Source organism: Zonotrichia leucophrys, chromosome 1A (genome assembly GCF_028769735.1).
Source record: "Zonotrichia leucophrys gambelii isolate GWCS_2022_RI chromosome 1A, RI_Zleu_2.0, whole genome shotgun sequence".
Lineage (NCBI taxonomy): Eukaryota > Metazoa > Chordata > Aves > Passeriformes > Passerellidae > Zonotrichia > Zonotrichia leucophrys.
In genome coordinates this window covers 72,489,436-72,512,347 of record NC_088170.1, presented here as the reverse complement: position 1 = coordinate 72,512,347, position 22,912 = coordinate 72,489,436, and the positions used below count along the sequence as shown (strand labels likewise).

The following is a 22,912-nucleotide window of genomic DNA, read 5'->3' as shown; positions in this document are numbered from 1 at the left end:
CCCCCACAGCACCCCCAGCCCCTGACCCTGGGGCTCTACAATAAACCTGCTCTGCTGCACCCCCGTGCCAGTCCCCCCCTCCCCGCAGGACCCCCCAAATCCCAAATCCAGGAGAGCTGCAGGGCTGGAATGTCAAAGGCTTTAATTAGAAAATTATAGGAAAGCTCTGGGCTCGGGCTGAGCCGGGCAGGGGGGAACCATGGCATGGGCAGAGCCCGCAGGGAGGAGCACCCCAAAGTGCCAGGGGGGACCCCAAAGTGACCTGAGGGGCTGGGCAGGGTAACCGGAGGGCTGGCACTGCCCAAACTGCTCCAGCCTATGGGCACAGAGCCCTCACCCGCTCTGAGCCCCTGACCTGTGCTGAGCCCCCACACGGTGGGGCCTGGAGGGGTCCCCAAGGGGTCCCTGGGTACTGGGGAGGGGTCCCCAAGGGGTCCCTGGGCACTGGGGAGGGGTCCCCCGGCATTGGGGCCAGGTTCCCAAGGGCTCCCCGGGCATTTGGGCCGGGTCCCCAGACACTGGGACATGTCCCCAAGCAGCCCCCAAACCCTAGGGAGGGGTCCCCAGGAGTGCCTGGACACTGGGGAGGTGTCCCCAAGCCCTGGGTGTCCCCCCCAGGCAGTGGGAGGTGTCCCCAAGGCCTGGCTGTGTCCCCAAGGCCTGGCTGTGTCCCCACCCTGCATGGCCACACCGTGCTGAAGGCACTGGCCCGGGCTGGGGTCCAACAAGCGCTGCCCCCCCAGCCGGGGACTCCCTCCCTACCCCCCGTTTTTGGGGGGCTCTGGGGGCTACTTCTTCTTCTTGTTGGCCTGCCGGCCCTCGGGCCGTGCCCCCTCTGTGCCTGTGCCCCGTGTCCCCTCTGTGCCCCGTGTCCCCTCCGTGCCCCGTGTCCCCTCGGCCCCCCGGGCCCCGTTGCGCTCCCCCCGGTCCCGGGCCCCTTTGTGGCGGGCGGGGGGCGGCCCCCGGCGGGCCAGGGCCCGCAGCAGCCCCGCCGTGGCCGCCACCAGGTAGAGGGACCAGAGCAGGGCAGGGCCCGACACGGGCTGGCACAGGCGGCGCACGGAGCTCAGCAGGCGCGGCAGCAGCGCCTCGGCCCGGCGGCGAGCGGGGGGCTTGTCCTGGGGGAAAATGGCAGGGGGGATATGGGGTCAGGGGGGATATGGGGTCAGGGGGATTGTCCTGGGGGGAAAGGGCAGGAGGGATATGGGGTCAGGGGGATTGTCCTGGGGGGAAATGGCAGGGGGGATATGGGGTCAGGGGGATTGTCCTGGGGGGGAAAGGGGCAGGGGGGATATGGGGTCAGGGGATTGTCCTGGGGGAAAGGGGGTCAGGGGGGATATGGGGTCAGGGGGATTTTCAGGGGGATTGTCCTGGGGTGGAAAGGGGCAGGGGGGATATGGGGTCAGGGGGCTTGTCCTGGGGGGGAAAATGGCCAGGGGGATATGGGGTCAGGGGGCTTGTCCTGGGGGGGAAAGGGGCAGGGGGGATATGGGGTCAGGGGGATTGTCCTGGGGGAAAGGGGGTCAGGGGGGATATGGGGTCAGGGGGATTTTCAGGGGGATTGTCCTGGGGGCAAAGGGGCAGGGGGGATATGGGGTCAGGGGGCTTGTCCTGGGGGGGAAAGGGGGTCACGGGGGAAACGGGGTCAGGGGGATTGTCCTGGGGGGAAATAATGGGGCAGGGGGAAATAACGAGGCAAGGGGAATATGGGGTCAGAGGGGGAATGGGGCAGGGGGGCTTCTGCTGGGGGAAAGGGGGTCAGAGGGGGCTTGTCCTGAGGGGAAAAGGGTCAGGGGATATTGGTCTGGGGAGAAAGGGGTCAGGGGGGAAAAGGGGGTCAGGGGGATTGTCTTGGGGGGACAAAAGGGGGTCGGGGGCTTGTCTTGGGGGAAAAGGGGTCATGGGGGAAAAGGAGTCAGGGGGGCTTCTGCTGGGGGAAATGGGTCAGGGGGGATTGTGTTGAGAGAAAGGGGTCAGGGAGGGCTTGTTCTGGGGGTAAACAGGGTCAAGGGGGGCTTGTCCTGGAGAAAAAATGGAGTTGAGATGGGGAGGGGATTGGGGGTGACAGAAAAGGGCCAGGGGTTGAAAAAGGGGATCAGGGTGAGAGAATGGGGTCAGGGGCCAAGAAAGGGGGTCAGGGAGGGGGAGGTGGGGCCAGGGGAACAAGGGGTCAGGGGAACAAGGGATGGGAAAGGGGTCAGGGTCCAGGGAGAGAGGGATGGCGGTCAGGGGTGAGGGAAGGGGGGGATCAGGGGCTGAGAAAGGGGTCAGGGTGGGGGAAGAGGGTCAGGGGACAGGGAAGGGGGCTTGGGGATCAAAGGTGAGGAAAGGGGATCAAGGTGAAGGAAGAGCAATGGAATAGGGTCAGGGGGAGAGCTGGGGCAAGGGAAGGGGGGTCAGGGGTGTTGAAGGACAGGGCCAGGAGCCAGGGAGGGTCTGAGGGGTCACCCCGTGCCCACCTTGAGGCCGTGCTGGCTGAGCAGGGACTCCAGCGTGGGGTCTCCCAGGGACACGGCCGGGAAGAACTCCTGCACGTGCTGCCGCCGCCACCACGGAGCTGGGCCCGGGCTGGGGGCACAGGGGGCTCAGTGACCCCAAACCAACCCCCCCAGGGCCGGGCTGGGGGCACAGGGGGCTCAGTGACCCCAAACCCACCTCCCCAGGGCCGGGCTGGGGGCACAGGGGGCTCTGGTGACCCCAAACCCCTCCTCAAGGCCGGGCTGGGGGCTCAGTGACCCCAAACCCCCCCAGGGCTGGGGGCACAGGGGGCTCAGTGACCCCAAATTCCTCCTCAAGGCCGGGCTGGGGGCTCAGTGACCCCAAATCCCCCCAGGGCTGGGGGCACAGGGGGCTCAGTGACCCCAAACCAACCCCCCCCGGGCCGGGCTGGGGGCACAGGGGGCTCAGTGACCCCAAAACCCTGCCCAAGGGGGGCTGGGGGCACAGGGGGCTCAGTGACCCCAAACCAACCCCCCTCCCCCAGGGCCGGGCTGGGGGCACAGGGGGCTCAGTGACCCCAAACCCACCCCCCCAGGGCCGGGCTGGGGGCACAGGGGGCTCAGTGACCCCAAACCATCTCCCCAAGGCCAGGCTGGGGGCTCAGTGACCCCAAACCCCTCCTCAAGGCCAGGCTGGGGGCACAGTGACCCCAAACCCCCCCAGGGCCGGGCCGGGGGCTCAGTGACACCAAACCCCCCCAGGGCTGGGGACACAGGGGGCTCAGTGACCCCAAACCCCCCCAGGGCCGGGCCGGGGGCTCAGTGATCCCCAAATCCCCCCAGGGCCGGGCTGGGGGCTCAGTGATCCCAAAGCCCCCAAGGCTGGGGGCACAGGGGCTCAGTGACACCAAACCTCCCCAGGCCGGGCTGGGGGCACAGGGGGCTCAGTGACCCCAAACCCCCCCAGGGCTGGGGGCACAGGGGTCTCCGGTGACCCCAAACCCCCCCAGGGCTGGGGGCACAGGGGTCTCCGGTGACCCCAAACCCCTCATCAAGGCCGGGCTGGGGGCTGCAGGGGCCCCTCCCCACTCACCCGGCCTCGCTGGGGGATGTGAACCAGTACTTGTAGAGCTGGGCCCGCAGGAAGGTGGGCGGGCGGGCGTGGAACGGGTACCGGGACTCGTCTGTCTGCACCAGGCGGATCACTGCGGGGCAGGGGCAGAGATGGGGACAGACCGGCATGGGGGACACCCCGAACGCACCCAGGGACACCCCAAACCTAAATGGGACACCCAAACCCACCTGGGGACACCCCCAGGGCTGTGGGAATAACCCAATCATGGACACCTCCAAGGCTGTGGGGACACCCCAAATCCATCCAGGGATACCCCAAACCCAAACAGGGACACCCTAAAACCATGGTGGCACCAATGCTGGGGAGGTCCCACCATACCCTGGGTCTCCAGAGCCCCCAGGCCCCGCTGACCCCTGTCCTCAGTCACAAGACCCCCCAGCCTCCCATGTCCTCTGTCCCCAGTGCCCCCAGCCCCAGAGCCCTCAGCCCCCCTGCTCCTTGTTCCCAGTCCCCCATATCCCCTGTTCCCCCAGCCCTTGTGTCCTCTGTCCCCAGAGCCACCCAGCCCCCCGTGTCCCCACCCTCCATGTCCCGTCCCCAGAGCCCCCAGCCCCTGTGTCCCGTGGGCCCTGTCCCCCCAGCCCTCCATGTCCCCAGCCCCCGTGTCCCCTGTCCCCAAAGCCCCCATGTCCCCTTTCCCCCATGTTCCCTGCCCCCGTGTCCCCTGTCCTCCCAGCCCTCCATGTCCCCTGTCACCAGAGCCCCCAACCTCCGTGTCCCCTGTCCCCAGCCTGTGTCTCCTGTCACCAGAGCCCCCTGTCCCAAGAGCCCTCAGCCCCCCAAGCCCCCAGCCCCCAAGCCCCCTGTCCCCACCCTCCATGTCTCCCATCCCCAGAACCCCTATCCCATGGGCCCTGTCCCCCCAGCCCTCCATGCCCCCAGCCCCCTGTGTCCCCTGTCCCCAAAGCCCCCATGTCCCCTTTCCCCATGTTCCCCGGCCCTATGTCCCCTGTCCCCCCAGCCCTCCATGTCCCGTCACCAAAGCCTCCAACCTCCGTGTCCCCCGTCCCCAGCCTGTGTCTCCTGTCACCAGAGCCCCCTGTCCCCAGAGCCCTCAGCCCCCCAAGCCCCCTGTCCCCACCCTCCATGTCTCCCATCCCCAGACCCCCTGTCCCGTGGGCCCTGTCCCCCCAGCCCCCCAAGCCCCCAGCCCCCGTGTCCCCTGTCCCCAAAGCCCCCATGTCCCCTTTCCCCCATGTTCCTCGGCCCTGTGTCCCCTGTCCTCCCAGCCCTCCATGTCCTGTCCCCAGAGCCCCCAACCTCCGTGTCCCCCGTCCCCAGCCCGTGTCCCTGTCCCCAGAGCCCTCAGCCCCCCATGTCTCCTGTCCCCCCAGCCCCCCAAGCCCCCAGCCCCCCGTGTCCCCAGCCCTGTCCGTGTGTCTGACCGTCGGGCTGTCCCTGCAGCAGGCGCAGCACCAGGGCGCTGAACCAGGGGCTGCTCTGGTGGGGCCCGAGGGCGGCGAACCAGAGCTGCCAGTCCAGGCGGGGCTGGTGCGGGGCCACCACGGCCGGGGCCGCGCTCACGTTCCCGGGCTTGTACATGAACTCGATCTCCTGGGGACGGAACGGCTGCCATGGCAACGGGGACAGGGACACCCAGCCCCGGCCAGGGCCTGGGGTCACCTCAGCACGGGAAAGGGACATTGACACCCAAAATACTGGGATTCTGTAAAAGGGACACCTCTGGAACCCAGCCCAAGCCAGGGCCCAGAGTCACCTCAGCCTCGGGAAAGGGACATTGACACCCCAAATCCTGGGATTCTGTAAAAGGGACACCTCCGGAACCCAGGCCCAACCAGGGCCCAGAGTCACCTCAGCCCAGGAAAGGGACATTGACATCCAAAATACTGGGATTCTGGGGCACCTCCGGAACCCAATCCCAGCCAGGGCCCAGAGTCACCTCAGCACAGGAAAGGGACATTCCCACCCCAAAATCCTGGGATTCTGGGACAGGACACCTCCGGAACCCAGCCCCAACCAGGGCCTGGGTCACCTCAGCACGGGAAAGGGACATTGACACCCAAAATCCTGGGATTCTGTAAAAGGGACACCTCCGGAACCCAATCCCACCCAGGGCCCAGAGTCACCTCAGCCCCAGGAAAGGGACATTGCCACCCAAAATCCTGGGATTCTGTAAAAGGGACACCTCCGGAACCCAGCCCCAGCCAGGGCCTGGAGTCACCCCAGCACAGGAAAGGGACATTGCCACCCAAAATCCTGGGATTCTGGGGCAGAACACCTCCGGAACCCAATCCCAGCCAGGGCCCAGAGTCACCTCAGCCCCAGGAAAGGGACATTGCCACCCCAAAATCCTGGGATTCTGGGACAGGACACCTCCAGAACCCAGCCCCAGCCAGGGCCTGGAGTCACCTCAGCACAGGAAAGGGACATTGCCACCCAAAATCCCGGGATTCTGGGGCAGGACACCTCCAGAACCTGATCCAACCAAGTGCCTGGAGTCACCTCAACCCCAGGAAAAGGACATTCCCATCCCAAATCCTGGGATTCTGTAAAAGAGACACCTCCAGAACCTAATCCCATCCATTGCCTGGAGTCACCTCAGACTAGGAAAAGGACATTGCCATCCCAAATCCTGGAATTCTGTAAAAGGGACACCTCCAGCATCTGATCCAACCAAGCACCTGGAGTCACCTCAGACCCAGGGAAAGGACGTTCCCACCCAAAATCCCAGGATTCTGGGGCAGGACACCTCCAGAACCCGACCCAACCAAGGGCCTGGTCCTGCCCAGGGTCACCACAGCCCCAGGAAAAGGACCCAGGGTGGCTCCAATCCCAGCGAGGGACAGGATGAGAGGAAAGCCTCGAGTTGCAGCAGGGAAGGTTTAGGTTGGATAGTGGGAAAAATCCTCCTGGAAAGGCTCCTGGCACAGGCTGGAGTCCCCAACCCCCAGAGAGATTTCAAAGCTGTGTGGATGTGGCACTTGGGGACAGGGGCAGTGGTGGCCCTGGCAGTGCTGGGAATGTTTGGACCCCACGATCCCCATGATTCCAACCAGACCAACTGCACCACTCCCTGCCCCTGCCCTCTGCTGCCCCTTGGCCCTGGCAGGAGGAGCTCCAGGGCAATTCCTTGGCAGGAAGAACTGGGCCTTGGGGCTGCAAGAGCTCAGAGCCCCTTCCCAGCCCCGACTGTGTGTCCCCACCCTTGGCTCAGTGCCCATTGTGCCCAGGCCAGGCTCACTGTCCTGCTGTGCCCAGCAGTGCCCAGCCCAGACTCACTGTCCAGCTGTGCCTGTTCCTATGCCCAGCCGAGCCTCTGTGCCCATTCTGATGCCCATGCCAGGCTCACGGTCCAGCTATGCCCATTCCCATGCCCAGCCCAGACTCTGGGCCCATTCCCGTGCTCACCCCAGGCTCACCATCCAGCTGTGCCCATTCCTGTGCCCATCCCAGGCTCTGTGCCCATTCTCGTGCCCACCCCAGGCTCACCGCCCAGCCGTGCCAAGCAGTGCCCAGCCCAGGCTCACCGTCCAGCTGTGCCCATTCCCGCGCCCATTCCTGTGCCCACCCCAGGCTCACCGTCCAGCTGTGCCCATTCCCGTGCCCATGCCAGGCTCTGTGCCCATTCCCATGCCCACCCCAGGCTCACCGTCCAGCTGTGCCCATTCCCGTGCCCATGCCAGGCTCTGTGCCCATTCCCGTGCCCATGCCAGGCTCACTGTCCAGCTGTGCCCAGCAGAGCCCATCCCAGGCTCACTGTCCAGCTGTGCAGTGGGCATTCCTGTGCCCACCCCAGGCTCACCGTCCAGCTGCGCCCATTCCCATGCCCAGCCAAGACTCTGTGCCTATTCCTGTGCCCACCCCAGGCTCACTGTCCAGCCGTGCCCAGCAGTGCCCACCCCAGGCTCACTGTCCAGCTGTGCCCATTCCCGTGCCCACCCCAGGCTCACCGTCCAGCTGTGCCCATTCCCATGCCCATCCCAGGCTCTGTGCCCATTCCCATGCCCAGCTCACCATCTAGCTGTGCCCATTCCCATGCCCAGCTCAGACTCTGCCCATTCCCATGCCCACCTGAGGCTCACTGTCCAGCTGTGCCCATTCCCGTGCCCATGCCAGGCTCTGTGCCCATTCTCGTGCCCACCCCAGGCTCACTGCCCAGCCATGCCCATTCCCATGCCAGGCTCACCATCCAGCTGTGCCCAGCAGTGCCCACCCCAGGCTCACTGTCCAGCTGTGCCCATTCCCGTGCCCATTCCTGTGCCCAGCCCAGGCTCACCGCCCAGCTGTGCCCAGCAGTGCCCATCCCAGGCTCACTGTCCAGCTGTGCCCATTCCCGTGCCCATGCCAGTGCCCACCCCAGGCTCACCGTCCAGCTGTGCCCATTCCCGTGCCCATGCCAGGCTCTGTGCCCATTCCCATGCCCACCCCAGGCTCACCGTCCAGCTGTGCCCATTCCCGTGCCCATTCCCGTGCCCAGCCCAGGCTCACCGTCCAGCTGTGCCCATTCCCGTGCCCAGCCCAGGCTCACCGTCCAGCTGTGCCCATTCCCGTGCCCATGCCAGGCTCACTGCCCAGCTGTGCCCAGCCCAGGCTCACCGTCCAGCTGTGCCCGTCGTAGCTGCCCTCCAGGATGACCTCGGGCCGGCCGCCCACGCCGGTCATCCTGCGGAAGAGCCCGTAGGAATTGACCACCTGGAATCGCTCCACGGCCCCGAACATCTGGTGGATGCCGGGCCACAGCTTCCCGTTGGACTCGTGCTCGATGTAGGTGAAGGGCACCTGGGGAGGGCAGGGGGCTCTGTCAGGGCCTGGGGGGTTTGGGGGTGCCCGGTGCCCCCTGGCCCCCAGGCCTCACCAGGCTAACGGCGAACAGGCCCACGGTGGCCGTGGCCATGATGGCCCACTGCAGGGTGGCCCAGAGCTTCCAGAAGCATCCCCGGACACAGGCACAGCTGGGGGGCACAAATGGGGGGTTATGGGGGCGAAGAGGATCAGCCCCCCCCGGTTTGGGGGGTTAAAACCCTCCCACACTGCATCTGAGTGCACAAATCCCAGAGCGGGGTCACCCCTTCCCAGCTCCCAGCGTGTCACCTCAGTGTCCCCAATGCCCCTGGGGGCACCTCAATTCCACCCACACCCCTGGGGGCACCCCAATGCCTGCCACACCCCCAGGGGCACCCCAGGGCCCCCCATGCCTCTGGGATCATCTCGGTGTCCCCCCACATTCCTGGGGACACCCTCATTTCACCCACGTCCCTGGGATCACCTCAATGTCCCCCATGTCCCTGGGATCACCCTGGTTTCACCCACAATCCTGGGGGCACCCCGGTGTCCCCCACACCCCTGGGATCACCCCAGTGCTACCCCATGCTCCTGGGATCACCTGGTGTCCTTCATGCCCCCAAGGGCACCTCAGTGTCCCCCACTCCCCTGGGATCACCCCAGTGTCCCCCACACCCCTGGGATCACCCCGGTGTCCCCCACACCCCTGGGATCACCCCAGTGTCCCCCACACCCCTGGGATCACCCCGGTGTCCCCCACTCCCCTGGGATCACCCCAGTGTCCCCCACACCCCTGGGGTCACCCCGGTGTCCCCCACACCCACCGGTACATGGCCACGAGGATCTCCCAGGACAGGGACAGGGATGCCACCCCCACGAGTGGCAGTGTCACCGTGCGCAGCCACATGGTGAACTCGTGGTAGGTGAAGGCTGCGGGGGGGACAGACGTGGGTCAGGGGACAGCCCCTGGGTGAGGGACAGCCCCCGTGCCCAGGGAGGGGCACACAGCTGTGCCCTGGCACGTACCCACTTTGGAGTCCAGCAGTTTCTTGTCCCAGTCCAGCTGCAGGCCGAAGTAGTGCACGGTCCAGCAGAGCAGGAGCCCGTAGGTGCAGAGCTCCAGCAGCGTGCCCAGCACTGAGCCCAGGCTGGGGGGCCAGCCTGGGGCACGGAGGGGGTCAGAGCCTGCCTGGCACCCCCTGGGCACAGCCTGGGCTGAGCCTGGCAGCTCCCACAGCGTGGTCCCCACGTGCCCAGGGGTGCCCCCCACCCAGCCTGGGGCACAGAGGGGGTCAGAGCCTGCCTGGCACCCCCTGGGCACAGCCTGGGCCGAGCCTGGCAGCTCCCACAGCGTGGCCCCCAGGGGTGCCCCCCACCCAGCCTGGGGCACAGAGGGGGTCAGAGCCTGCCTGGCACCCCCTGGGCACAGCCCCTGCCCTGGGCTGAGCCTGGCAGCTCCCACAGCGTGGTCCCCACGTGCCCAGGGGTGCCCCCCACCCAGCCTGGGGCACAAAGGGGGTCAGAGCCTGCCTGGCACCCCCTGGGCACAGCCTGGGCTGAGCCTGGCAGCTCCCACAGCGTGGTCCCCACGTGCCCAGGGGTGCCCCCCACCCAGCCTGGGGCACAAAGGGGGTCAGAGCCTGCCTGGCACCCCCTGGGCACAGCCCCTGCCCTGGGCTGAGCCTGGCAGCTCCCACAGCGTGGTGCCCAGGGGTGCCCCCCACCCAGCCTGGGGGTCTCACCATTGCCCTGCCTCCGGCGGGGCCGGCCCAGCCAGCGCCCCACGTGCTCCTCGTCCAGCAGCGAGAAGGCCAGCACGATGGTCAGCACGTTGAAGAAGTTGTAGTTGCCCGTGAGGATGATGAGGAGCTGCAGCAGGACCTGGGGGGCACAGGGGGGGGTTTGGGGTGTCACAGGGACAGGGGACACTGGGCACACCTGAGCAGCACCTCCAGTGTGGGCACCTCAGTGCCCCCATGGGGACACCCCTGGCACAAACAGACCCAGGGCTGTCACAGTTTTTCTTTATCTCCTTTTAAAGTTTTAAACCTGCTTTACCTTCCTACTAATCCTATCTCGCAACAAAAAGTGAGCATAGCAGTAATGCTAAAAAACTAAACCCGCCACACTGAGTAGTACACCATCCAAAAAATCCCCAAATTAGTAAAATTCTGAATTAACAAAAAGTGAGCACACCAGTAATTAACCAACACGAAACCCTCCGTGGTGATTAGCACACCATCCAAAAAATCCCAAAATTAATAAAATCCTAAATTAACAAAAAGTGATTACAGCAGTAATTACCCAACATCAAACCCAGTACACTCACTAGCACACCACCCAAAAAATCTTAATAAAATCTGAAATCAACAAAAAGTGAGTACAGCATTACATTAAACCCACCACACTCACTAGTACAACACCCAAAAAATCACAAAATTAATAAAATACCAAATTAACAAAAAGTGAGTACACCAGTAATTAACCAACACTAAACCCTCCACAGTGATTAGCACACCACCCAAAAAAATCTTAAAATTAATAAAATCCCAAATTTACAAAAGTGAATACACCAGTAACTAACCAACACTAAACCCTTCGCAGTGATTAGCACACGAAAAATCTTAAAATGAATAAAATCACAAATCAACAAAAAGTGAGTACACCAGTAATTAACTAACACTAAACCCATCACACTCACTAGTACACCACCCAAAAAATCTTAATACACTCCGAAATCAACAAAAAGTGAGTACACTAATAATTAACAAACACGAAACCCATCACACTCATTAGCACAACACCCAAAAAATCCCCAAATTAATAAAACAAAAAGTGAGCACACCAGTAACTGACCAACACTAAACCCACCACACTCATGAAAAATGAACACACCAGTAATTACCCAACATTAAACCCTCCGCACTCATTAGCACACCACCCAAAAAATCCCAAAATTAATAAAATACCAAATTAACAAAAAGTGAGTACACCAGTAATGAACCAACACTAAACCCTCCACAGTGATTAGCACACCACCTAAAAAATCTTAAAATTAATAAAATCCCGAATTTACAAAAGTGAATACACCAGTAACTAACCAACACTAAACCCTTCACAGTGATTAGCACACGAAAAATCTTAAAATTAATGAAATCTGAAATGAACAGAAAGCAGATACACTAATAATTACCCAGCACTAAACCCACACTCACTAGGACACCACCCCAAAACATCCCAAAATTAATAAAATCCCAAATTAACAAAAAGTGCGTACAGCAGTAATTACCCAACATTAAACTCACCTAACTAGTACACCATCCAAAAAATTTTAATACACTCCGAAATCAACAAAAAGTGAGCACACTAATAATTAACAAACACTAAACCCACCACACTCATTAGCACAACACCCAAAAAATCCCAAAACTAATAAAATCTCGAATTAACAAAAAAGTGAGTACAGCAGTACATTAAACCCACCACACTCACTAGTACAACACCCAAAAAATCCCCAAATTAATAAAACAAAAAGTGAATACACCAGTAACTGACCAACACTAAACCCACCACACTCATGAAAAATGAATACACCGGTAATTACCCAACATTAAACCCTCCGCACTCACTAGTACACCACCCAAAAAATCCCAAAATTAATAAAATCCCAAATTAACAAAAAGTGAGTACACCAGTAATGAACCAACACTAAACCCTTCACAGTGATTAGCACACGAAAAATCTTAAAATTAATGAAATCTGAAATGAACAGAAAGCAGATACACTAATAATTACCCAGCACTAAACCCACACTCACTAGGACACCACCCCAAAACATCCCAAAATTAATAAAATCCCAAATTAACAAAAAGTGAGTACACCAGTAATTACCCAACACTAAACCCTCCACAGTGATTAGCACAACACCCAAAAAATCCCAAAATTAATAAAATCACAAATAACCAACAAGCAAATACACTAGTAACTACCCAGCATTAAACCCACCACAATCACTAGCAACTACCCAAAAAATCTTAATACACTCCAAAATCAACAAAAGTGAGCACACTAATAATTAACAAACACTAAACCCACCACACTCACTAGTACAACACCCAAAAAATCACAAAATTAATAAAATCCTGAATTAGCAAAAAGTGAGTACACCAGTAATGAACCAACACTAAACCCTTCACAGTGATTAGCACATCACCCCAAAACATCCCAAAATTAATAAAATCCCAAATTAACAAAAAGTGAGCACACCAGTAATTACCCAACACTAAACCCTCCACAGCAATTAGCACACCACCCAAAAAAATCTCAAAATTAATAAAATCCCAAATTAACAAAAAGTGAGTACACCAGTAATGAACCAACACTAAACCCTTCACAGTGATTAGCACACGAAAAATCTTAAAATTAATAAAATCACAAATGAGCAAAAAGTGAGTACCCCAGTAATTAACGAACACTAAACCCACCACACTCACTAGTACACCACCCAAAAAATCTTAATACACTCCGAAATCAACAAAAAGTGAGTACACTAATAATTAACAAACACGAAACCCACCACACTCATTAGCACAACACTCAAAAAATCCCCAAATTAATAAAACAAAAAGTGAACACACCAGTAACTGACCAACACTAAACCCATGAAAAATGAATACACCGGTAATTACCCAACATTAAACCCTCCGCACTCACTAGTACACCACCCAAAAAATCCCAAAATTAATAAAATCCCTAATTAACAAAAAGTGAGCACACCAGTAATGAACCAACACTAAACCCTTCACAGTGATTAGCACACGAAAAATCTTAAAATTAATGAAATCTGAAAGGAACAGAAAGCAGATACACTAATAATTACCCAGCACTAAACCCACACTCACTAGGACACCACCCCAAAACATCCCAAAATTAATAAAATCCCAAATCAACAAAAAGTGAGTACACCAGTAATTAATGAATACTAAACCCTCCACAGCGATTAGCACAACACACAAAAAAACCCCAAAATTAATAAAATCACAAATAACCAACAAGCAAATACACTAGTAACTACCCAGCATTAAACCCACCATACTCACTAGCAACTACCCAAAAAATCTTAATAAAATCTGAAATCGAAAAAGTGAGCACACCCGTAATTAACGAACACTAAACCCACCACACTCACTAGCACACCACCCAAAAAATCCCAAAATTAATAAAATCTCGAATTAACAAAAAAGTGAGTACAGCAGTAACTAACCAACACTAAACCCTTCACAGTGATTAGCACACGAAAAAATCTTAAAATTAATAAAATCACAAATCAACAAAAAGTGAGTACACCAGTAATGAACCAACACTAAACCCTTCACAGTGATTAGCACACGAAAAATCTTAAAATTAATAAAATCCCAAATCAACAAAAAGTGAGTACACCAGTAATTAATGAATACTAAACCCTCCACAGCGATTAGCACAACACCCAAAAAATCCCAGAATTAATAAAATCCCAAATTAACAAAAAGTGAGCACACCAGTAACTGACCAACACTAAACCCACCACACTCATGAAAAATGAATACACCGGTAATTACCCAACATTAAACCCTCCGCACTCACTAGTACACCACCCAAAAAATCCCAACATTAATACAGTGCCAAATAACCCAACCCAAACCCCTGCAGCAGCCTCCCTGAGGTGCAGGATGCCCACCCCAGCCCACCCCTGGGTTCAGTGCCCCTGCCCACCTGGCAGTAGAAGGCGAAGAGGCGCAGGCGGCGCAGGGGCGCGAAGAAGAGCACGGGCACGGCCACCTCGATGACGTAGGTGGCCACCACGCTGAGCTTCTGGAACCACACGGGCAGCTGGTGTGCCAGCCATGCCCCCGGCGTGGGGATGCACTGCGTCTCGTAGTGGTACGTCAGAGCTGGGGGGCACAGAAACGGGGGTTTGACAAAAATCCCAAAAATTCACCCCAATCCCGGGTAATCCCGGCTATTCCCATCGCAGAGTACAACCAGGGCTAACCAGGGAAAAGCTTCTCGGGGCAAAAATTATTCCAGATTAAGGGGTACCTCGAGGTTGGGTGACACAAAGGGACTTTCCATAACTTCCCAAAAATTCACCCCAATCCCGGGTAATCCCAGTTTTTCCCATCGCAGAGTACAACCAGGGCTAACCAGGGAAAAGCTTCTCGGGGCAAAAATTATTCCAGATTAAGGGGTACCTCGGGGTGAAGACTTAACCAAAGAATCGGGTACCAGTTTTCCATCAGAGTACACCCCTAAAACTTCTCGCAAAAATGATTCCAATTAAGGGGTACTCGAGATTTTCACCACACAGGGAACGTTCATTTAATCCCAAAAAGTTGCAAAAATATTCACAATAGGGAAAAGCGTCCTGGGGCAAAGATGATTCCAAATTAAGGGGCACCTCAGGGTTGGGCAACACAGGGGGGTCCAGGAGGTCTTTCCATAATTTACTGCCCAAAAATTGAACCTAATTCAGGGTTAATGCCAGTTTTTCCCATTGCAGAGCACAAGCAATTCTGGGAATTCCAGAACTGGAATTCTGAATGAAGTGGTACCTTGGGGCTGGAGGACATGGGGGAATTTCAGGGGGGGCTTTCCATAATCTACTACTTCCCAAAAATTCCCTGGAATTCCAGGCTAAGGCAGATTTCCCTTACCATGAAATAGAATCAGTGCTAAACAGGGAAAAGCTTCCTTGCAGAAAATCCAAATTCAACGGTACCTCAGACAGAACTGAGGGGGCATGGGAGGGTTTTTCCATATTCTACTTCCCAATAATTCACTGGAATTCCAGGCTAGTGACTGAACCTCCAAAGCTTCACACCCTTACCAACACCTGAGCCCCCAAACCTGCACCCTTCACCTGTGAGCCCCCCAACAGCTGAACCCCCAAACCTAGAGCCCTCACCTGGGAGCCCCCCAATACCTGAGCCCCCCTCACCTGTGAGTCCCCACCAGGTGGGGCAGCTGCTCATGAGCTTCATAACCTCTAAAACTGGAGAATTCCCTCCAAGAGCTAAGACCCCCTTATGTGTGAGCCCCCCAACACCAGAACCCCCAAAGCTGTGAGCCCTCCCAAACACCTGAACCCCCAAACCTGCACCCTCACTAACACCTGAGCCCCAAAGCTGCAACCCTCACCTGTGAGTCCCTCAAGCACCTGTACCCCCAAACCTGCATCCTCCCCAAACACCTGAGCCCCAAAGCTGCAACCCTCACCTGTGAGTCCCTCAAGCACCTGTACCCCCAAACCTGCATCCCTCCCAAACACCTGAACCCACAAAGCTGCAACCCTCACCTGTGAGCCCCCTTAAGCACCTGTACCCCCAAACCTGCATCCCTCCCCAAACACCTGAACCCACAAAGCTGCAACCCTCACCTGTGAGTCCCCTCAAGCACCTGTACCCCCAAACCTGCATCCCTCCCCAAACACCTGAACCCACAAAGCTGCACCCCTCACCTGTGAGCCCCCCAAGAGCTGACCCCCAAACCTGTGGGCCCTCCAACAGCTGAACCCCTAAAGCTGCACCCCTCACCTGTGAGCCCCCCAAGAGCTGACCCCCCAAAGCTGTGAGCCCTCCCAAACACCTGAACCCCCAAAGCTGTGAGCCCTCCCAATACCTGAACCCCCAAACCTGCACCCCTCACTAACACCTCAGCCCCCAAAGCTGCAACCCTCACCTGTGAGCCCCCTCAAGCACCTGTACCCCCAAACCTGCATCCCTCCCCAAACACCTGAACCCCCAAAGCTGTGAGCCCTCCCAATACCTGAACCCCCAAACCTGCACCCTCACTAACACCTGAGCCCAAAAGCTGCAACCCTCACCTGTGAGTCCCCTCAAGCACCTGTACTCACAAACCTGCATCCACCTGAACCCACAAAGCTGCACCCCTCACCTGTGAGCCCCCCAAGAGCTGACCCCCAAACCTGTGGGCCCTCCAACAGCTGAACCCCTAAAGCTGCACCCCTCACCTGTGAGCCCCCCAAGAGCTGACCCCCCAAAGCAGCCCCCTCACCTGTGAGCCCCCACCAGGTGGGGCAGCGGCTGGTGAGCTTCACCACGCCCGAGGCGAACATGAGGCGGAAGAGGAGCCAGCGCACGGCCCAGAAGGTGACGGCGTCGTGGGGCCTCCAGGCCGGGGACCCCCAGCGCAGCAGGCGCAGGGGAGCCACCAGCACGGCCAGGAACCCGGCCTCCAGCAGCAGGCTGTCCCTGGGGAACGGGGGGGACAGTGCTGAGACCCCCACCCTGCACGCCGCAGGGGCTGGGGACACGGGTGTGCCCGGTATGTGGGGCTGGGGACACAGGTGTGCCCTGTATGTGGGGCTGGGGACATGGCCATGCCCTGTAAGTGGGGCTGGGGACACGGGCATGCCTTGTATGTGGGCTGGGACACGGGTGTGCCCTGTATGTGGGGCTGGGGACACGGGTGTGCCCTGCTTATGGGGCTGGGGACACGGCTGTGCCCTGTATGTGGGGCTGGGGACACGGGTGTGCCCGGTATGTGGGGCTGGGGACACGGGTGTGCCCTGTATGTGGGGCTGGGGACACGGCTGTGCCCTGTATGTGGGGCTGGGGACAGGGGTGTGCCCTGTATGTGGGGCTGGGGACACGGGTGTGCCCTGTATGTCGGGCAGGGGACACGGGTGTGCCCGGTATGTGGGGCTGGGGACACAGGTGTGGCCTGTATGTGGGGCTGGGGACACGGGTGTGCCCTGTATGTGGGGCTGGGGACACGGGTGTGCCCTGTATGTGGGGCTGGGGACACGGCTGTGCCCTGTATGTGGGGCTGGGGACACGGGCACGGCCTGTATGTGGGGCTGGGGACACGGGTGTGCCCTGTATGTGGGGCTGGGGACACGGGTGTGCCCTGTATGTGGGGCTGGGGACACGGCTGTGCCCGGTATGTGGGGCTGGGGAGACAGACATGCCCGGTATGTGGGGCTGGGGACACGGCTGTGCCTGGTATGTGGGGCTGGGGACACGGGTGTGCCCTGTATGTGGGGCTGGGGACATGGCCGTGCCCTGCTTATGGGGCTGGGGACACAGACATGCCCTGTATGTGGGGCTGGGGACACGGGTGTGCCCTGTATGTGGGGCTGGGGACACGGGCACGGCCTGTATGTGGGGCTGGGGACACTGCTGTGCCTGGTATGTGGGGCTGGGGACAGGGTGTGCCCGGTATGTGGGGCTGGGGACACGGGCATGGCCTGTATGTGGGGCTGGGAACATGGCCGTGCCCTGTATGTGGGGCTGGGGACACGGGCACGGCCTGTATGTGGGCAGGGAACATGGCCGTGCCCTGTATGTGGGGCTGGGGACACGGCCATGCCCTGCATGTGGGGCTGGGGACACGGCCGTGCCCTGTATGTGGGGCTGGGGACATGGGCACGGCCTGCATGTGGGGCTGGGGACACGGCTGTGCCCTGTTTGTGGGGCTGGGGACACGGCTGTGCCCTGTATGTGGGGCTGGGGACACGGGTGTGCCCTGTATGTGGGGCTGGGGACACAGGTGTGGCCTGTATGTGGGGCTGGGGACATGGCCATGCCCTGTAAGTGGGGCTGGGGACACGGGTGTGCCCTGTATGTGGGGCTGGGGACATGGCCACCCCCTGCTCCCCATCCCACTGTGCCCCCACCCCAGTCCCCAGAGCCCCCCAGTTCCCCTGTCCTGATCCCCAGAGCCCTCGGTGTCCCCTGCCCTGTCCCCAGAGCTCCCTGTGCCCCCCAACCCAGTCCCCAGAGCCCCCCACCCACTCCCCAGGACTCTCTGTGCCCCCCACCCCACTGAACCCCCCACCCAGGGGGTCCAGGATGGTTCCCCAGCCCTGAGCCCCCCAAAAGCCCCAAAGGTGAGGGGGTTGCCTGACTCACCACTGGAAGTACAGGAACACCTGGCCCACCTGCAGAGAGAGAGCAGGGTGGGGATCAGCCGGGGGGTCTGACACCCCCAGACCCTTCCCCATGAGGAGAGGGGTGGGCACAGAGCCCTGGGCCCCCCTGGCACGGGAGCAGTGGGAGGTGACAGCCCTGCTGTGAGGGATGGCCTCACACAGATCTGTTTGTTCTTCCTTAATTCCTGATTTCAGAGGGAAGCGAAACCTCCTCCTCTTCCTCCTCCTCCTCCTCCTCCCCCCACACCCAGCTCTGACCCATGGGAGCTCCAGCCCCAACACCAGGGAGGATCCAGGGAATCCTGGAATGGGTTGGGTGGGAAGGGACCCCAGAGCCCCTGCAGTGCCACCCCTGCCATGGCAGGGACAGCTCCCACTGTGCCAGGCTGCTCCAGCCCCAGTGCCCAGCCTGGCCCTGGGCACTGCAGGGATCAGGGGCAGCCCCAGCTGCTCTGGGAATCCCTTCCCAAAATCCCAGCCCAGGCTCCCTCTCCAGGGAATTCCCTCCATTCCCAGCTCTCCCAGCCTGGCATTGGATCCATCCCCACCCCGACTCCTCTCCAGGAAGGGATTTTGGGCTCTGGGGGCTTCACTGGCAATCTCAGCACTCCAGGAAGGGTCTCCCTTCCCTTTGCCATCCCCAACTTCCATAAAAACCCCTGGGGATGGATTCTGAGTGTCCCAAATCCCAGAATGGTTTGGGTGGGAAGGGCCCTTCAAGCCCATCCCATTCCAAGCCCACCATCCCAGGCTGCTCCAGCCTGGCCTTGGGCACTGCAGGGATCAGGGGCAGCCCCAGCTGCTCTGGCAATGCCAGCCCAGGCAGGAATTGCTCATTGCCAAGATGCCACCCATGGCTGCCCTCTGGCAGTGGGAGCCATTCCCTGGGTGCTGTCCCTCCATCCCTTGTCCCCCTGCAGCTCCAGGCCAGGCTGAATGGGGCTGAATCACCCTGGGACAGTGTGAGGTGTCCCTGCCCTTGGGGGCTGGAATGGGATGGGATTTACAGCCCCTTCCCACCCCATCCTTCCCTGATTCCATCACTGTGCCCCCGCAGCCCACCAGGAGCCGGCAGGACAAGCCACCCCCGCTGCTGTCCCCGCACCTGGTACAGGGACAGGTAGAACATCCTGAGCAGGGCGAACACCAGGCAGTCCCGCAGCGAGTCGCAGAGCAGCGCGCCCAGCGCCGCCAGCATTCCCAGCAGGCAGAGCAGCTCCATGCCCTGCTCCGTGTCCAGCCCGAGGCGCGGCCCCAGCCACAGCAGCGTGGGGACATCGCGGAGCTGCTCCCACAGCCCCTTCCCGCTCAGCCGCAGCACCCGCCGCGCCGGCAGCAGCCCCTCGCGGCCGTACAGCCCTGCGGACAGCGGGAACGGCACTGAGCACTGAGCACGGCAGGGCAGGGCAGGGGGAAAACCGGGATTGAACCCGGCACGACTGGGAAATCACGGATTGAACCCGGCATGCCAGGGAGAAAACCCGGATTAAACACGGCATGCCAGGGAGAACCGGGAATAAACCCGGCATGCCAGGGAAAACACGGATTGAACACGGCATGCTAGGGAGAACAGGGATTGAACTCGGCACGACAGGGAGAAATGGGAATAAACACGGCATGCCAGGGAGAACCGGGAATGAACACGGCATGCCAGGGAGAACCGGGATTGAACACGGCATGCCAGGGAGAACCGGCAATAAACCCGGCATGCCAGGGAGAAATGGGAATAAACCCGGCATGCCAGGGAGAACCCGCAATAAACACGGCATGCCAGGGAGAACCGGGAATAAACCCGGCACGACAGGGAAAACCGGGATTGAACACGGCATGCCAGGGAAAACACGGATTGAACACGGCATGCCAGGGAGAACCGGGAATAAACCCGGCATGCCAGGGAAAACCCGGATTAAACACGGCATGCCAGGGAGAACCGGGAATAAACCCGGCATGCCAGGGAAAACCGGCAATAAACACGGCATGCCAGGGAGAAATGGGAATAAACTCGGCACGACAGGGAGAAGCGGGATTGAGCACGGCATGCCAGGGAGAAATGGGAATAAACACGGCATGCCAGGGAAAAATGGGAATAAACCCGGCATGCCAGGGAAAACCGGGAATAAACCCGGCATGCCAGGGAGAAATGGGAATAAACACGGCATGCCAGGGAAATCACGGATTGAACACGGAATGCCAGGGAGGACCGGGAATAAACCAGCACGGCAGGGAGAACCGGGATTGAACACGGCATGCCAGGGAGAAATGGGAATAAACACGGCATGCCAGGGAAATCACGGATTGAACACGGAATGCCAGGGAGAACCGGGAATAAATCCAGCACGGCAGGGAGAACCGGGATTGAGCACAGCATGCCCGGGAGAAACGGGAATGAACCGGTACTCCACGGAAAACCGGGAATGAACACGGCATGCCAGGGAGAAAACCCGCAATAAACACGGCATGCTAGGGAGAACACGGATTGAACACGGAATGCCAGGGAGAACCGGGAATAAACCCGGCATGCCAGGGAGAAACGGGAATAAACACGGCATGCCAGGGAGAACACGGATTGAACACGGAATGCCAGGGAGAACCGGGAATAAACCCGGCATGCCAGGGAGAACCCGCAATAAACACGGCATGCCAGGGAGAACCGGGAATAAACCCGGCATGCCAGGGAAAACACGGATTGAACACGGCATGCCAGGGAGAACCGGGATTGAACCCGGCATGCCAGGGAGAAATGGGAATAAACACGGCATGCCAGGGAGAACCGGGAATAAACCCGGCATGCCAGGGAAAACCGGGAATAAACCCGGCACGACAGGGAGAACCGGGAATAAACACGGCATGCCAGGGAGAACCGGGATTGAACACGGCATGCCAGGGAGAAATGGGAATAAACCCAGCACGGCAGGGAGAAACCGGGATTGAACCCGGCACGACTGGGAAAACCCGCAATAAACACGGCATGGCAGGGAGAACCGGGATTGAACGCGGCATGCCAGGGAGAACCGGGATTGAACACGGCATGCCAGGGAGAAACGGGAATAAACCCGGCATGCCAGGGAAAACACGGATTGAACACGGCATGCCAGGGAGAACCGGGATTGAACACGGCATGCCAGGGAGAAAACCCGGATTAAACACGGAATGCCAGGGAGAACCGGGATTGAACACGGCATGCCAGGGAAAATCGGCAATAAACACGGCATGCCAGGGAAAACTGAGAATAAACCCGGCATGTCAGGGAAAAGGCATTCCAGGGAAAACCCGCAATAAACCCCACATTCCCGGGAGAAAACCCGGCATTCCCAAGAGAAAACCCGGCATTCCCAAGAGAAAACCCGGCATAAACCCGGCATTCCCAAGAGAAAACCCGGCATAAACCCCACATTCCCGGGAGAAAACCTGCCCCATTCCCCCGAGAACCCCGGCACTCCCGGGAAACACCCGCAATAAATTCCACATTCCCGGGAGAAAACCCGGAATAAACCCGCCATTCCCGGGAGAAATCCCGCTATTTCGCCGAGAACCCCGGCATTCCCGGGGAAAAAACCCGGCAAAAACTCGGCATCCCGGGGGGGAAAAAAACAACAAAAAAAAAGAATTCCCGGGGAAAAAACGACCCGGCATAAACTCGGCATTCTCGGGGAAAAAAGCCGTCAGCTCCACCCGTAACCCTCCCGAGGAGCCGGTGCCGGGACAAACCCGAGGCACCGGGAGTGCCACCCGGCCCGTCCCTGCCTCCAGCCCGGCTCTCCCGGCCTCGATCCCCCGGGAAGGGCCCAGGTGCGAGGCAGGAGCCGCCAGAGCCACGTGGAAGGGACGGGCGGCGGCGGCTGCTGCGGCTCAGAGACACCGGAGCCGCGCCGGGACCGCCGGTGCTCCCGGGAAGGGGAAACGAGGGAGGGAAACGGGAGGAGGGAAAAGATAACGGGGATACGGAGCGATCGGCCGGGCAGCGGGACGGGCACGGACTGTCCCTGCCCCGGCTCTGCCGGTCCCCTCCCGACCCCGATCCCGCTCGACTCCACCGGCCACGTCGCCAGCTCTGTCCCGGCTCTGCCCTGGTTCCCCCAGCTCCACTCCCGGTACTATCTCGGTTCCCCCGGCCCCATCCCGGCTCTCCCAGCTCCGTCCCCATCCCGGTTCTCCCGACCCCACTCCCATCTCTGCCCCGGTTCCCCTGGCCCCACTCTCGTCCCTATCCCGGTTCCCCCGCCCCAGTCCCGGCTCTGTCTCGGTTCTCCTGGCCCCACTCCCCGCTCCGTCCCGGTTCCCAGAGCCCTGTCCCAGTTCCCCCATCCCCACTCCCATTCCATTCCCGGTTCCCCCAGCCCCACTCCCATCCGTACCCCCGTTCTGCCGGCCCCACTCCCGTCCCTACCCCGGTTCCCCCGGCCCCACTCCCGTCCCTATCCCGCATCCCCCCGCCCCACTCGCGGCTCCGTCCCGGTTCCCCCGCCCCACTCCCGGCTCCGTGCCCGTTCCCGGCCCCACTCCCGGCACTGCCCGCCGCGGTACCGGGGATCTGCACGTAGAGGGAGCCGAAGGCGGCGATGTAGACGGCGGCCAGCCCGGCCAGGAACAGCGCCCGCGGCCGCGCCAGCTCCCCCATGGCGGCCATGGCGGCCCCGGCCCGGCGGCGCGCGGCGCTGACGTCAG

At 59.9% G+C, this 22,912-nt stretch overlaps 1 protein-coding gene across 1 annotated transcript; it reads right to left on the bottom strand.

Annotated features, from left to right (window-relative positions):
• Positions 1–125: 125 nt before the first annotated feature.
• LMF2 (lipase maturation factor 2) lies at positions 126–22,906 on the bottom strand. The gene is made up of 14 exons (XM_064703132.1): positions 22,772–22,906; positions 19,353–19,606; positions 18,228–18,256; positions 16,369–16,565; positions 14,068–14,246; positions 10,059–10,197; positions 9,343–9,477; positions 9,141–9,246; positions 8,390–8,486; positions 8,131–8,313; positions 4,959–5,127; positions 3,532–3,643; positions 2,460–2,568; positions 126–1,118 (listed from the first exon to the last, which is right to left on the bottom strand). Exons 1-14 carry the CDS (start codon positions 22,872–22,874, stop codon positions 789–791), a joined length of 2,142 nt encoding a protein of 713 aa, XP_064559202.1. The 5' UTR covers positions 22,875–22,906; the 3' UTR covers positions 126–788.
• Positions 22,907–22,912: the final 6 nt, after the last annotated feature.